The sequence below is a fragment of the Mirounga leonina genome, unplaced genomic scaffold (genome assembly GCF_011800145.1).
Source record: "Mirounga leonina isolate KUSES-001 unplaced genomic scaffold, KU_Mleo_1.0 Mir_94, whole genome shotgun sequence".
Classification (NCBI taxonomy): domain Eukaryota; kingdom Metazoa; phylum Chordata; class Mammalia; order Carnivora; family Phocidae; genus Mirounga; species Mirounga leonina.
The window spans coordinates 54,246,350-54,261,310 of NW_023270855.1; the positions used below are offsets into that span (position 1 = coordinate 54,246,350).

Consider the following 14,961-nt stretch of genomic DNA (forward strand, 5'->3'; position numbering starts at 1 on the left):
TTCCCCCTTCCAGGTCTTGCCCACTCCCCAAGTCCCGCCTACTACTCTGTCATCTCCCTAGGCTCCGCCCACTTCGCCCCCATCAGCCTCCCAATCCCGCCCAGTTCGCTGTCATTCTCAGGCCCCGCCCACTTCCCCAGCTCTCAGACTCGCAGGTCCTACCCACCTTCAGTCCTGCCCACTTCCCTGTCATTCTCTTTAGATTCGGCGCGTTTCCCAGCCATCAGCCTCCTAGGCAGGCCCTGCCCACTCTCCTGCCCCTCCTACTTTATTACCTCCCTCAGTCCAGCACCACCCTCTCCCCAGGCTCTGCCCTTTTATTTCCCATCTAAAATCCTCTGGCATTTCCTGGGTTCCACCTTTCAAGAACCCTGCGCCTCCTAACTTCCCCATCCCTGGTCTAACTGCCCTGCCCACAGTGGTCCTCACTGTCCAGGCCCCATCCAGCTCATGAATTCTAACCCCAGTCCGGTGGGTGCGCCCACCCTGTCGCCCCCACAGTCCATAAATTTACCACACACGATCTTGGCCTTGCCCCAGATGGTGATCTGGTGCCAGTGCCTGTGGCCTGGGGACATTCGCAGGAGACTCCCGCCCCACCTGGCTGCACACCTGGACAGCACACCTGGACCAAAGCTGGTGGCTTTGGAATGTTGTGTCTGCTGCTGGGTGAGCCCCTCCCCACCAGCCTTGAGCCCCCGCAGTGCCAACACCCAAAGGTCTGTGGAAGGGTCTATCTGCCTTTTTTTTTTTTTTAAGATTTTATTTATTTATTTGACAGAAAGAAACACAGTGAGAGAGGGAACACAAGCAGGGGGAGTGGGAGAGGGAGAAGCAGGCCTCCCGCTGAGCAGGGAGCCCGATGCGGGGCTCGATGCGGGGCTCGATGTGGGGCTCGATCCCAGGACCCTGAGATCATGACCAGAGCTGAAGGCAGACGCTTAACGACTGAGCCACCCAGGCGCCCCATCTGCCTGTCTTTGTCCAAGGGGTCGCTAGACTGGGGGCTTGCTGGCTGCCCTTGTGTGTGTCCTTGGGGCACGTGTCTTCACACCTGTGTGCTCGTCAGTGTATTTTGGGGATGTCTGGGTCAATTTGTGTCTGTGTGAATGGGGGAGAAAGGGATTCTCCGCAAGCGTGACTTTGGGATGTTTGCCTGTCTCCCTGGGTCTGTGTGCCCAGAACAGCATCTGGCTGTGTGTCTTTTTCTTTTTGTGTGTGACTTTATTTTCTCCCTTCAACCTTTTCTTTCAGTCTCTCATATGATTTTCTTTGCTGTCTGTCTTTTTGAGCGGTATCTCTGAGTCTGTCTGTGTGTCGGGGGGGGGTCTGTATTGTGTACCTCTGGGTGTGTTTGTGAGAAGGTTGTATGTGAGTCTCTGGGTCTGTCTGTGTGTCTGAGGTCGGCCTGCATTGTGCTTATATCCATGTGAGTGTGTGATTCCGTGTACGTGTGTTCAGGCATGCGTGTCACACACACGTGTACATCTGGTCCATTTCTACATCGGGCTCTGTCTCTCCTGAGGTCTGAGTGTAGAGCTTATCTGTGTGTATCCGACTCTGTGGTATGTATGTGGGTCTCTGTGTTGTGTGTTGTGTGATTGTGTTGTCGTGCCGTGTGTTGCATTGGCTTGGAGAGGTGTCTCCAGTATGGGGGACTCCTGCAATTGCACTTCGTTTATAGGCACCTGACTATGCAGCTGGGTTGGGGTGGATCTGATGGCATTTGTGTAGCTTGGTGTGTGGCTGGGTCTATACGGGCCTATGTGTGTTGTGGGTACGTTGTTGCATTGTGTGTCTGCCTGTGTATATCTGAATCTCTGAGTCTGGGTCAGACTGTGTCGTTGTACTGTGTAATTGTGTAGGTTAGACTCTGTGTGTGGATGTGTCTCTATGGCCTGAGTTTGCCTGGGGTCTAGACGTGAGGCTTGCATCTGCCCAGTGGGTAGAGCTGGTGACCAAAGCCCCCTCACTGGGAAGGGGAGGGCAGGCTGGGACATGAGCTTTTCCCTCAACCCAGGAAGGGAGCTGGCGGGGCCGTGGGAGGCTGGGTTCCAACTACCTAGTCCCCCCAGACTTCAGTGGGCAACAGGAGGACAGGGTGGCAGGCCTGGGGTAGGTCTCTAAGGTGGGTGGGCCTGACAGAGAGCCTCAGACAGGACCCCTTGCCCTGCCTGACTTCAGGATGTGGTGTCAGGTGAGGGACCCCAGACCCTGCTCACACACAGCATTCACACCAGTGCCTGCCTTCAGCTCAGGTCATGATCCCAGGGTCCTGGGATTGAGCCCTGCATCGGGCTCCCTGCTCCGCGGGAGGACTGCTTCTCCCTCTTCCACTCTCCCTGCTTGTGTTCCCTCTCTCACTGTGTCTCTCTCTGTCAAATAAATAAATAAAATCTTAAAAACACACACACACATCATACACACATACACACATACGTCGGGATGCAAACACATACAGAAAGTGAGCCTGCCCACCTCATTATTCTAACCCCCGACCCACCGCATGCACAGGACCCCCTCCCATGCATGAGTCCCTTGGGCTCTGTCCTCCTCCGGCCTTCTGTCCAGACCATCTTCCCTACACAGCCGTCCCCGCCCTCCCACCACATCCAGGCTGTGGAGATGCAGGAAGGACAGACTAACCAGAAGGCCTAAGGAGAGTAGGCCTCAGGCCACCTGCCCATAAGTGGGGTCTTCCCCTCCCCTGTCAGTCAGCATCCCCAGTGTGCTGAGCGAGAGCAATTTATCAGTACCCTACATCCAGGACTCCTTGCAATGACACCACTGTCAGATGCCCCCCGGGGTGGCCCATTACGTCCTCAAGGACTCAGCATTCATCATCATGGGTTGCTTAATCTCCCTCTTCATGGTAAGGGGCTGTCCACTTTCACCCCGTGCGGGGGTGACATGCAAACTGCACCCCTTCTTCTGACAAAGCATAGGCCAGAGCCAGGAGGAGGTACCCAATCTTTTCCTAATGAAATGGGAAATCTCGCTGCTCCATGACATAGAACTTTCCTTGAAGAGAAGGTAAGGCTCACCCTTTGCATTAAGCATGGAACAAGAGGAGGCTCAGCCCCTTTCCCCCCGTAGACAGGGAAGCCCACCCCCATAGTCATAAAGCAGAATTCAGTACTGCCCCTTCCCTGGGGAGTTGGGAAATCTCCCTCTTTCAAACATAGAGAGAACATCCTGCCTCTTTATCCTGGTGAAAAGGGAAGCCCCACCATTTTCAGGCATATGGGAGGAAGTCTGTACATTTTTCCAGGTGTAGCAGGAAGTCCGGCCCCTTTTGGATACGGAACCCCTGCCCGTGTCTGAATAGGGAGACACCCCTCCTTTCCACATGAAGTGGGACATGCAGTCTGTCTGAGACAAAGGGTTGGGGACTTCCCACGCCTGTGGCACCCCTGCTCCGTGGTGTTGAGCCCTCCCCACTCCAGTGTGGCTCACAGATCAGCCGGGGAGAGATGCCCTGGGTCCAGGACCTGCATCTGAGCTCACCAGCAGCACCCACGTGGCCACGGTCTCCGGGCATCTGGGCACCTTCACATTTGGCAGCATGACCCACGGGCCACTTAAGGCCCCACTTCCTGCCCGACCCGGCTTCCTCCAACCAAAAGAGCAGCTACATCACCAATGACGCCTGCACCAGGCACTCCGAAGATGTCCTCGATGCCAGGCAAGTGGGTGGGCAACGAGAGGAACCCAGGAGGCAGCCCCACCACACCCCAGCCCCATCTGATGTCAGCCAGTGTCAGCCCTCCCCCACCCATCTCCCAGAAAATCCTTCTGTTCTGAGCGCGCCTCCGTGGGGATGGACTCCATGGTGTATCTGGTGGCGAGTGTTAGTGGGAGGCTGGCCACACGCCAGGCAAGGCCAGAGAATGCCCCGTTGTCCCCCCACCCCCTCCCACATGCTCAGTGTCAGCAGTACCAGGCCTCCATAGAGCTTGTGTGCGCCCCTGGAGTTGGGCGGGCAAGAATGGGGAGGGCCTATCTCCTCTTAAGGCTCATTCAGCATCCCTGTCCTGGAACAGCAACTTCCAGAACTCTCCGTCTACCCCCTCTCTGCAGCTGGAGAGGGCCCGTGCCAGGCTGGGTTCATGCCCGGGGCTGGGCTCTGCCAGGGCAGGGGGGAGGGAAACCAGACCCCGTGGAGGTGGAGGTCTAAGGGAGCCTCTGGAAAGGAGTCAGTGACCCACGGGCCCAGAGGACAAAGCAAGCACAGACTTGGGTGGTGGCATCAGATCGCACACATCAGAGTCCGCCCAGAACACCCGGGCAACGTGGTGGGCAGACACAATGGCATAGAGAGAGGCCAGGCCAAGGAGCACGTCACAGTCACATGGCTCACACCAGCTACTGGTCACACCGGCAACATTTTCCTCCTGAAAGACAGCACAACCGCATTCAACTGCCAGCCCTTCTTCTTTTTTCTTTTTTTAAAGACCAAGTAACAAAGTAACTACCGCTGTCGAGATAAACCATCAGGGGCTCTGGAGCTGGAATGTATGGACTTTATTCCCAGCCTCCACTGTGTGTGAGATACTCAACCTCCTAGGACCTCCATTTCCGCATCTGTAAAATGGGCACGCAGACAGCACCTGCCTCCTAGGGTTGTGGTTTCTTGAGCTCAAACATAAACGAGCTGACACACTCAAAGCACTTCGAACAAGATCTGGTTGAAACATCACTATTATCATTAATAATAGACAAAACGGACTCCATCCCCCCCGCCCCGAGGTGGATCGGGGGTTGGGGTGCATGCCGGCAATGCCTCGAGGCTCACAGACAGGGTGGCAATGTGGGCCCCACATGGTGGACAGATCACACACAACTAGAAGGCAGGCCTTTCCCAGGTTTTGCAGACCTCAGAAAGGGTGGTCGATTTAGTGCACAGAAAGTTCTAGGTCTCAGGGAATTCTTCACCTCGTGAATATTCCCCAAGTGCTGATGCCTGATTTCTCCCTGAAATGCCCAACAGCCACTTCCCTGTTCTTCCTGCTCATTCCAAGGAAGTAAATTAACCTGGCGTTTTAAAATGGGATTTTTGTTTTCTGTTTTCCATTTCAATATCGGGAGCCCTATCCCTGCTCTTTGAGGGCTCCCTGATGAGGCCAACCTGGTTCAATTGGAGATGCCACACGGACAAGAGGTGGGAGTACCCGGCCACAGCATGAGCCTCCTGGTAGGGTCTCACCTGACCGCATGGGAAACCCTCTATTTCTCCCAACACTCGAGTGTAGTTAATAGCATAGCTCTCTTACGGTGATGGCTTCAGGGGGCCAGAGCCAATAGCCTCTTTGGATGCAGAAATCCATTTCCATACAAAACTGGCAAGATAGGGTGCCTGGGTGGCTCAGTTGGTTAAGCGACTGCCTTCGGCTCAGGTCATGATCCTGGAGTCCCGGGATCGAGTCCCGCATCGGGCTCCCTGCTCAGCAGGGAGTCTGCTTCTCCCTCTGACCCTCCTCCCTCTCATGCTCTCTGTCTCTCATTCTCTCTGTCTCAAATAAATAAATAAAATCTTTAAAAAAAAAAAAAAAAAACTGGCAAGATAGAACGCCCTGCCTCACACCATGGCTGCCCAGGGTCAGACAGGCAGGTGGGTGCAAAAATGCAGCCCCAGGGTGGAGTCCCTCTGCATACCCACTCCTGGGGCTTCCAGATGCGGGCTGCCTGCCCCCCAGCTCTATCGGCAGGCCGGCACGTGGAGACAAAAAACCTGGTTCTTTTTTTTTTTTTTTTTAAAGATTTTATTTACTTATTTGACAGAGAGAGACACAGCGAGAGAGGGAACACAAGCAGGGGGAGTGGGAGAGGGAGAAGCAGGCTTCCCGCTGAGCAGGGAGCCCGATGGGGGCTCAATCCCAGGACCCTGGGATCATGACCTGAGCCGAAGGCAGATGCTTAACGACTGAGCCACCCAGGCGCCCCAAAAAACCTGGTTCTTAACGGCCCACCATCCAGCCCGTTTTCTTGTCCCTGGCTCTATTCAAGGGCTACATCCGGATCTTGGGACTCCTGGCACCGCCCATATAATCTGGTCTCCGGATTCCCACAGGGAGTCTTGATAGCTTTCTGGGTGGTAGGTGATACCATGCTACCAGGGAGGGTCTGTTTGCCTGGAGGCCATGGTACACCTGACTTTTACCTCCAGGGAAGGAAGCCCAGGAGAGGCCAGACCGCAGAGGGGCAGCCATGGGGGACAGATGACATCAGCCCACCCCAACCCCCTCCCCACTTCCTCCCTGCAGGCTCTCTGCATCTCTGGCCTCTTTACTTCTCTGGCATTGCCAGGTCCCAGCAGCTCCAGGTGCTAGGAGGCCACCCTTGCTCTCCATTCTCTCCTCCCTTTGCCCTCCCTCTGCTCTCCCGAAGACCACCAGGGAACCCAAGGGATGCCCTGATGCAGAGAGAGGTCAAGGGCACAACAGGGCCGTACTCTCTAGAGACTGTCCCTTCTGAGGTGGGCTAATCCAGGAAGCCCTGCTCTCTGGGGCTCAGTCCATAACCCAGATCAACCCTGCTCTGGTGGGGTGACACAGGAAACCCCATTTTTCTGGGACTGAGCCCCAAATCAGCCCCTCCCAGCAGAGCCACTTCCATTTGTATGGGTTTTTTTTTTTTAATGACTCTTGATATGTTAACAGAAATTATGCCAACATGGACTTTATGAATTTTTGATACATATTAACATGGGCCAGTGAACCTCCATGTCTCAGGGATCAATTATTAACAACACACTAGGTCATAACCTCAAAGGTCTAAATCGGGGTTTCTCTACTTTTGGCCTTATTGACATTTGGCGTTTTGATAATTCTTTGCCTTGTAGGGTGTTGAGCAGCATCCCTGGGCTCCACCCACTTGCTGCCAGTAGCATTCCCCAGCTTGTAACAAACAGAAATGTCTCCAGACACTGTGAAGTGTCCCCTGAGGGGCACGTCAGCCCCAGCTGAGATCCCCTGGGTTACAGAATCCCACTGACCCCCCCACCACCACCACCAAAAGACACTGCCTTCATAATCATCTGACCCACTGAGGTCCTGGGATGCTGCACACATTTAAATACACGTCTGAGTGGGGCGGTTAGAGGAAGGGACTCACGGACCCTGGGGGGTCACCCTAGTTTATACCATATAACAGCTGTCTAACCTATCAGAAATCTATTCTGGGATCTAGTGTGAGCTAGGGGGTCTAAATTTTTTCCCACTTGGCAGCACAAGGTTTCCCAGACCTCAGCATTACTGCCATTGGTGCCAGATCATTCTTGGGGCCCCTGCGGGATCGTCCTGTGCACTGCACAATGTTTGGCAACATTCACCCACTAGATGCGAGTAGCGTGCACACACACCCTCTCCAGGCATGACATTGCCCAGTGTCCCCTGGGAGGGCAGGATCACCCCCTGTTGAGAACCACTGGGTCAAAACCAGAAGCCACTGGTTTTGGTCCCGGCCACATAGCCAACACGACTGATCCCACCCCCACCCCACAATAGCTGGAAACCAGGGGGCATGCAGAGGAGGAGAGGAGGAGGCTTCCTGGGATGGCAGAGCTAGAGGTCAGAAGATGGCCCCAAGAGGGCTGCCCTTCCCTCGAGGGTCAGCACAGGAGGTCTCATCCAGCCCCTGATAATGACTGTAATGCTAACAGCTACAATTCATTGTTTACTCTGTGCAGAGAAAATTGGGGCCGGCTTATTGTTAACTGGGCCATCTCTTTGGACCCTTGCAGTAGCTCTAGAAGGAGGGCATTCTTTTTTTTTTTTTTTTTTTAAAGATTTTATTTATTTATTTGAGAGAGAGAATGAGAGAGAGCACATGAGAGGGGGGAGGGTCAGAGGGAGAAGCAGACTCCCTGCCGAGCAGGGAGCCCGATGCGGGACTCGATCCAGGGACTCCGGGATCATGACCTGAGCCGAAGGCAGTCGCTCAACCAACTGAGCCACCCAGGCGCCCTAGAAGGAGGGCATTCTTGACCACCCCATCTTGCAGATAAGGAAATTCAGCCAAAAACAAAATGGCCTGTGCAAGGTCATATAGCTAACAAGAAATGCAAAGCTAGGGCCAGGGCTTGTAATGAATGACAACACTGGAGCAGAGAGGTGCCTATGGGGGGGGGGGAGGGGAGGGAGCAAAGGAGCCCCCAGGGGCTCCCCATCCACTCCGTGTGTAATCCAGCTATAAGTCTTACTCCTTGATGTTCAACCCCAGACAAGGCTGGAGCCGAGCCCACCTGCCACGGACCCAAAGCCCAACAGAGGTGTCCAGGGGGAGCGCACTGTTCCCTACAACTTCCATCAGCCTCCACAAACATCTCCAGCTAAACGTGGAAGAAAAATCGTGGTGTTCCTTACCATTAAGCTTCAAGACAAGTCCTCCAGGGACCGACCGCCCCCCTCCCAAAACAGACCGCAACTCCGGAGCCCCCAGACGGGCCCACTAGGAGTCCTCTCGGTTGACGCAAGGGTTCTGGCAAACGAGACCTAAACGGAATGGGGAGGCAGGCCACGGATGAGAAACTGAGGCAGGGCCGCCCCGGGCGGGAGGAGGGGCGGGGGGAGGCCGGCTGTCTCGGCTGCTTGTTTACCCGGCGCTCTCCCTTCCCCCGCCCAATCTCCGCAGGACCCGGGTCGCCAGGCCTGGCTGGGAGCCGGTGGGAGGGAGGAGATGGTATGGTGGAGCTTGAGGGGTCTCACCCCACGGCCCGCGGTGGGGTGCACGGCGCTCTGGCGTGCCCCAGCCCGTGCCCCCGGAGGTCTCCCGGCCGCTGGGGGGGTGGGGTGGGGTGGGGGGGAGGAGATCTCTCCACCCCCGCACCCTCCGTCCCGGGGCGGGACCAGGGGGCGGAGCGGGCCGGTGACCGGCCGTGACGCGGGCCCCGCCCGCTCATATAGAGGCGCCCCGGGGGCGCAGGGCCCGTGCTTCGCCGCCGCCGCCGCCGCTGCAGCTCCCGCATCAGCGCCGCCGCCGCGTCCACCATCAGCACCACCGCCATGCGGGAGATCGTGCACCTGCAGGCCGGCCAGTGCGGCAACCAGATCGGGGCCAAGGTGCGCGGGGGATGGGGCGCCGGAGGCGGCCGAGAGGAGCGGAGCGGGTCCACCAGCTCCGCAGAGCTTCCCCTACCTTGGGCCTTTCGGAGGGATGGGGTCCCCAAGGAGGCCAGCAGCCCAGGGACGGCTGGGGGAGGAGGGCAGGGGCAGGGCCAGGCTGGGAACAAAGAGGGCGATGGGGGTGGGGCCCAGCCTTCCGTCCGCTGGCCACAGCTGGCTTCACAGCTGGCCCACTGTCCTCTCCACACGCACAAAGAGACCCTGCCCCTCCCCGCGGCTGCAGCCTAGGCGAGCTGACACCAGCAGACTAGACTGAGGTGATGACTCTGCTCCACCCCGCCCCCACCTCTCCCTTCTTGCTGCCTCATCCCTGCCTCCCCACCATGCCTCTGGGTCCCCCATTCACCTTGCTGGGGGACAGGTAGCAGCTAGGGAGGTGGTGGGAGGTCGTGGGCGCAGAGGCAGGGACAGGCCTGGCCTCCTGTGTCCCCTCCCTCTGCCCTTAACCACCACCATCCCTCCAGTTTTGGGAGGTGATCAGTGATGAGCATGGCATCGACCCCACGGGCACATACCACGGGGACAGTGATCTGCAGCTGGAGAGAATCAACGTGTACTACAATGAGGCCACAGGTAGGGCTGGGCGTGGGGCACCTGCAGAAATGGGGGTGGGGAGGACGGGAGGGAGCAGGATGCTGGTTCCTGGCACTCCCGCACCCCAGCTGCCCTCCATCTGCTTCCCTGCAGGAGGAAATTACGTTCCCAGAGCCGTGCTGGTGGACCTGGAGCCTGGCACCATGGACTCTGTCCGCTCTGGCCCCTTCGGCCAGATCTTTCGGCCTGACAACTTTGTGTTTGGTGAGTTCTAAGCATGGGAAGCCCCCTTGTTCCTTCACTTCCAAATGCTTGGTGAAAAGTCTCCACATAGCATGGGAGACTCCATGGTAATCACAGGGACCCACGGCCCAGTGGGGGAGGCGGACAGGGCAGTCAGGGCTGTGACGCGGGACACACAGGCCACTGTGGGAGCCCAGGACAGACATCTGATATGGGGGAGGGTGTAGAGAAGGCTTCCTGGAGGAGGTGGCATTTTAATTTAACAGTATGGACCAGAGCCAGACTGCCTGGGTGAAAATACCAGCTCTGCCATTTCATGCATTCCACAAATAACTTATTGAGCACCTACCGCATGCCAGGTCCTACTCTTACCCCCAGATGGACAAAGCAGACGAAACTCACTACCCCACTGGACCCAACCTCCTGGTGGAGGGAGATGGGCAACAGAGAAGATAAATAAGTAAAACTCAGCCACTGACTGAGTCAGCTGGAGGACTTTAGCTGGGCTCTTTAACCTCTCTGTGCCCCAGTCTCCAAATCTTTAAAACAAGGGTTATAAAAAGACCTACTCATCAGGATCGAGGCTTAAAGCCATTAATATGCGTAAAGCACTTAGAACAATGCCTCACAGAGAGCAAAAGGTAAATAAGCATGTGTTGTTTTCATCATCATCATCGATATCTGCAGTCTAAAATATGAGTAGGACCCAGGCTGACCAAGAGGCACTGAAGAGAGGAAAGATGTACAAGACAGAGGGAACAGCAAATGAAGACAACAGACACATTTGCGGCACTCAGGTTCAAGGAGCAAGCACACTCTGTGAACATCTTTCTCTGAAACCTTTCCCAGTGCCTCCTAGGTCAGGCTGGCTGCATACGCCCACCTGGCCTCAGACCCCAAGCTCCACCCTCTCCCCCAGCACCCCGGGCACCTCTCTTCCCCAGAGCAGGTTTATGGAGTCTGAAGTCTAGGCACTGACACGACAAGCTGTGTGACCTTGGACAGCGACTTCCCCTCTCTGGTCTGAGTGATGATTCAGCAAGATAATGATGCTCCTGCGTGGGTATGGCATACAATACGTCCTCAGGGTCTGGCTGTGGAAGGACTAAATAATGTTGGCCAAAGGGTGTGAGGGATTCTAGGATGACCATGGATGGCTCCATTGGGGCCAAGAGATTCTATGGCCCCTGGGAGAGAGGGTGGGGGAGGCAGTGGTAAAAGTGTGGAGTCAGGAGCCAGCGTGCCTGGCCATCCTGTTTTCTCTGAGGCGGTGACATGGCACAGAGACCTGAAGGAAGAGTCAACCGTGTGAATACCTGGGGGGAAGGGCATCCCAGGCAGCATCCCATGAACAGCAGGTGCAAAGGTCCTGGGGCGGCATCAGGCCTGGTGTGCCAGAGAAACAGCAAGGAGGTCTGTGTGGCCAGAGCAGATTGAGCAAGGGGGAGAGAGGGAGGAGGCGAGTGCAGGGAGGTGACAGGGTGGGGGCAGGTTATTCAGGGCCCTGTGGGCTGCAGGGAGGACTTGGGCGTGTATCTTGAGGGGGTGGGAGCCCTGGAGGGTTTTGGTTAGCCGGGTAGGACCTGACTCAGGTGCTCACAGGCGCCCTCTGGCTGCTTGGAGGAGAACCGACTTTGGGGGTATAGGATGGAGATGAGGGTGGGAACCAGTCCAGGACAGGGTTGATGAAATCAGACCAGGGTGGAGTCAGAGGAGGGGATGAGAAATGTTACCTTTTCGTCAAAATACCAGCCCCTATTCTAATAGTAATCCTTGTCCTCCTGGAGCTCTCACACTTCCCTGTAAGATTGCAGACAATGAACATGATTAATAAGACAGCATAGGTTTGTCAGTGTTTGGGGGGAAAAAATAATAAGCAAGGAAAAGGAATAAAAAATGGGAACGGTTGCAGTTGTATATAGCGTGATCAGGGAGAGTGTCACTGAGGGCGACAAAGCCTTTGAGGCGGTGAGAGAGTCACGTGGTATCTGCGGGAAGAGCATTTCAGGCCGAGGGAATGCATGCGCAAAGGCCCTGGGGCAGGACTGTGCCCAGGTGTATTGGAGCAACAGCAAGGAGGACCCTGTGGCTGGAGCAGAGTGAGCCAGAGCAGGGAGAGAGGAGGTGAGGGCAGGGGGTTGGAAGTGGCAGGTCCTGCAGGGCCTTGCAGGCTGAGGGGAGGACTTGGGCTTTTACCCAAAGATGGAGCTGGTTTTTGAGCTAGAGCAGGATGGCTTTGAGCCAAAGTGGGGCATGAATCGATTCCGGTTTCACCAGAATCCCTCTGGGCTGCTGGATGAAGAGAAGCAAATACGGAAGCAGAGAGAAGGACTGACAAGGATACTGATGAAATAACAATTTCGTTATTCAACTGCTAGGATGGCCGGGGTGGCGTTGAGGGCGAGCCCTCCCCGTAACCGCCCGGCATGCCCCCTCCCTCCGCTCCCCTCCCCTCCCCTCCCGTCCGCAGGCCAGTCGGGAGCCGGCAACAACTGGGCCAAGGGCCATTACACGGAGGGCGCCGAGCTGGTGGACGCCGTCCTGGATGTGGTCCGGAAGGAGGCCGAGAGCTGTGACTGCCTGCAGGGCTTCCAGCTGACCCACTCGCTGGGCGGGGGCACGGGCTCGGGCATGGGCACGCTGCTCATCAGCAAGATCCGCGAGGAGTTCCCGGACCGGATCATGAACACCTTCAGCGTGGTGCCGTCGCCCAAGGTGTCGGACACGGTGGTGGAGCCCTACAACGCCACCCTGTCGGTGCACCAGCTGGTGGAGAACACGGACGAGACGTACTGCATCGACAACGAGGCCCTGTACGACATCTGCTTCCGCACCCTGAAACTGACCACGCCCACGTACGGCGACCTCAACCACCTGGTGTCGGCCACCATGAGCGGCGTCACCACCTGCCTGCGCTTCCCGGGCCAGCTGAACGCCGACCTGCGCAAGCTGGCCGTGAACATGGTGCCCTTCCCGCGCCTGCACTTCTTCATGCCCGGCTTCGCGCCGCTCACCAGCCGCGGCAGCCAGCAGTATCGGGCCCTCACGGTGCCCGAGCTCACGCAGCAGATGTTCGACGCCAAGAACATGATGGCCGCCTGCGACCCGCGCCACGGCCGCTACCTGACCGTGGCCGCCGTCTTCCGCGGCCGCATGTCCATGAAGGAGGTGGACGAGCAGATGCTGAGCGTGCAGAGCAAGAACAGCAGCTACTTCGTCGAGTGGATCCCCAACAACGTCAAGACGGCCGTGTGCGACATCCCACCCCGGGGGCTCAAGATGGCCGCCACCTTCATCGGCAACAGCACGGCCATCCAGGAGCTGTTCAAGCGCATCTCGGAGCAGTTCACGGCCATGTTCCGGCGCAAGGCCTTCCTCCACTGGTACACGGGCGAGGGCATGGACGAGATGGAGTTCACCGAGGCCGAGAGCAACATGAACGACCTGGTGTCCGAGTATCAGCAGTACCAGGACGCCACGGCCGAGGAGGGCGAGTTCGAGGAGGAGGCGGAGGAGGAGGTGGCCTAGGGCGGCCCGCCAGGCCAGCGCCGCCCCCACGAACCTCGCTGCTTCGGCTCGAGGGGGGCGGGGTGGGGGGGGGGGGGGCAGGGCAGCTGACCTTTGACCCGTGAGCCTCGCTTCACCCTGAGCTCCAGGAGCCTTCCCTCACCCCGACCTCTCCTCTCTCCTTCACCTCGGACCTCCCCCACGAACCCCACTGTGCCCCCAGACCTAGGAGTCCTAGTTTACTGTGGACCCCTCCTGCTGAGCTTCCCCTCGCCTCTGACCTGGCCTCACCTTTGACACCAAGAGCCCTTCTTCCCCTCTTATCTCTGCCTTATCTCTGGCTCCTCTGGCCGCCCCTCCCCTTTCCCCCCCCCCCCCACTCCCGCCCCTCAGCTCTTGCCAACCTCCTTTAGGTGGGGGAGGGCTCCCTCTGCTGCAGCCTGGGAGCATGTGAGCCAAGGGCGCTGTGCCCTCAAGCCTCCCCGCCCCCCTCTCCTCTGCTTCACCTGCAATAAACTCGTCCTGCCCTGTTTCTGCCCAGTGCATTTTTCATCTCCCTGCGGGAGGGTCAGCAAGTGAGCCTCCCGGGATGGGATGGAAGTGGGTGGGGAAGGGGCATCTGATCTGGGGCTGGTGGGGAGCGGGGCAGAGATTTCAGCGTCCCACAGAGCAGGCTACACAGCTAGCGAACCATGTGAAGTAAGCCACTTGCTCTCTCTGAGCCTCCATTTGTTTAGAAGGGGCGGGCTGAAGGAGGGCATCACTTCCCCTCCATAGTCTGCTGGGGCATCCTCACAGCACGGTGGCTGGTTCCCCATGAGCAACCATCCCAGGAGAGCAAGGCAGAATACACAGCATTTTTCTGACCTAGCTTCAGAAGTCACACACTGCCCTCTGGACTCCTAGTCGACAGGGTCACAAAGGTCTACCCAGGTTCAAGGGGATGGGACGTAGACTCCACCTCTTGAGGGTAGAGAGGCTAGATACCAGAAGGGCATATGGGATGGGAGATAAGGCTGTGACCATCTCTGGAAATCGCAGTTTGCCACAAAGAGTCTTTTGCCCAAAATCCCATGGTTATTAAGTGGTGAGCTGGGGCTCAAGCTCTGACACATTTAAGTCTAGAACTCTGATTCCTCTTAATCAGCCAATGCTCAGAGCAAGGACCGTGGCAGGCATGTTAAGCAGAAAAGGATTTAATACAAGGATTTAGGGGCTTATCGCATTGCTGGAGGGACTGAGAGAGTGGGCTGTAGGCCAGTATTTTTTAAACTTTAGTGTGCAAAAGAATCACCAAGAAGGGGCACCTGGCTGGCTCAGTGGGTAGAACACATGACTCTTGGCCTCAGGGTCATCAGTTCGAGCCCTGGGTTGGGTATAGAGCTTACGTTTTTAAAAAAATAATAAAAAGTAAAAAAAAAAAAAAAAAAAGAATCACCAGGAAAACTTGGCCAGAGCACAGCTTCCACCAGAGTTCCTGGTTTAGTAGGTTTGCAGGAGTGGGGCCCAAGACCGCCTTTTTTTTTTTTTTTTAAGATTTTATTTTTAAGTAATC

The 14,961-nt window shown here is 56.8% G+C and overlaps 1 protein-coding gene across 1 annotated transcript; it reads left to right on the forward strand.

Moving 5' to 3' along the window:
• The first annotated feature begins 8,956 nt into the window (after positions 1 to 8,956).
• On the forward strand, positions 8,957 to 13,459 carry TUBB4A (tubulin beta 4A class IVa). The gene is made up of 4 exons (XM_034996837.1): positions 8,957 to 9,059; positions 9,587 to 9,695; positions 9,810 to 9,920; positions 12,370 to 13,459. The coding sequence occupies exons 1-4, from the start codon at positions 9,003 to 9,005 to the stop codon at positions 13,425 to 13,427; spliced, it is 1,335 nt and encodes a 444-aa protein (XP_034852728.1). The 5' UTR covers positions 8,957 to 9,002; the 3' UTR covers positions 13,428 to 13,459.
• The last annotated feature ends 1,502 nt before the right edge of the window (positions 13,460 to 14,961 follow it).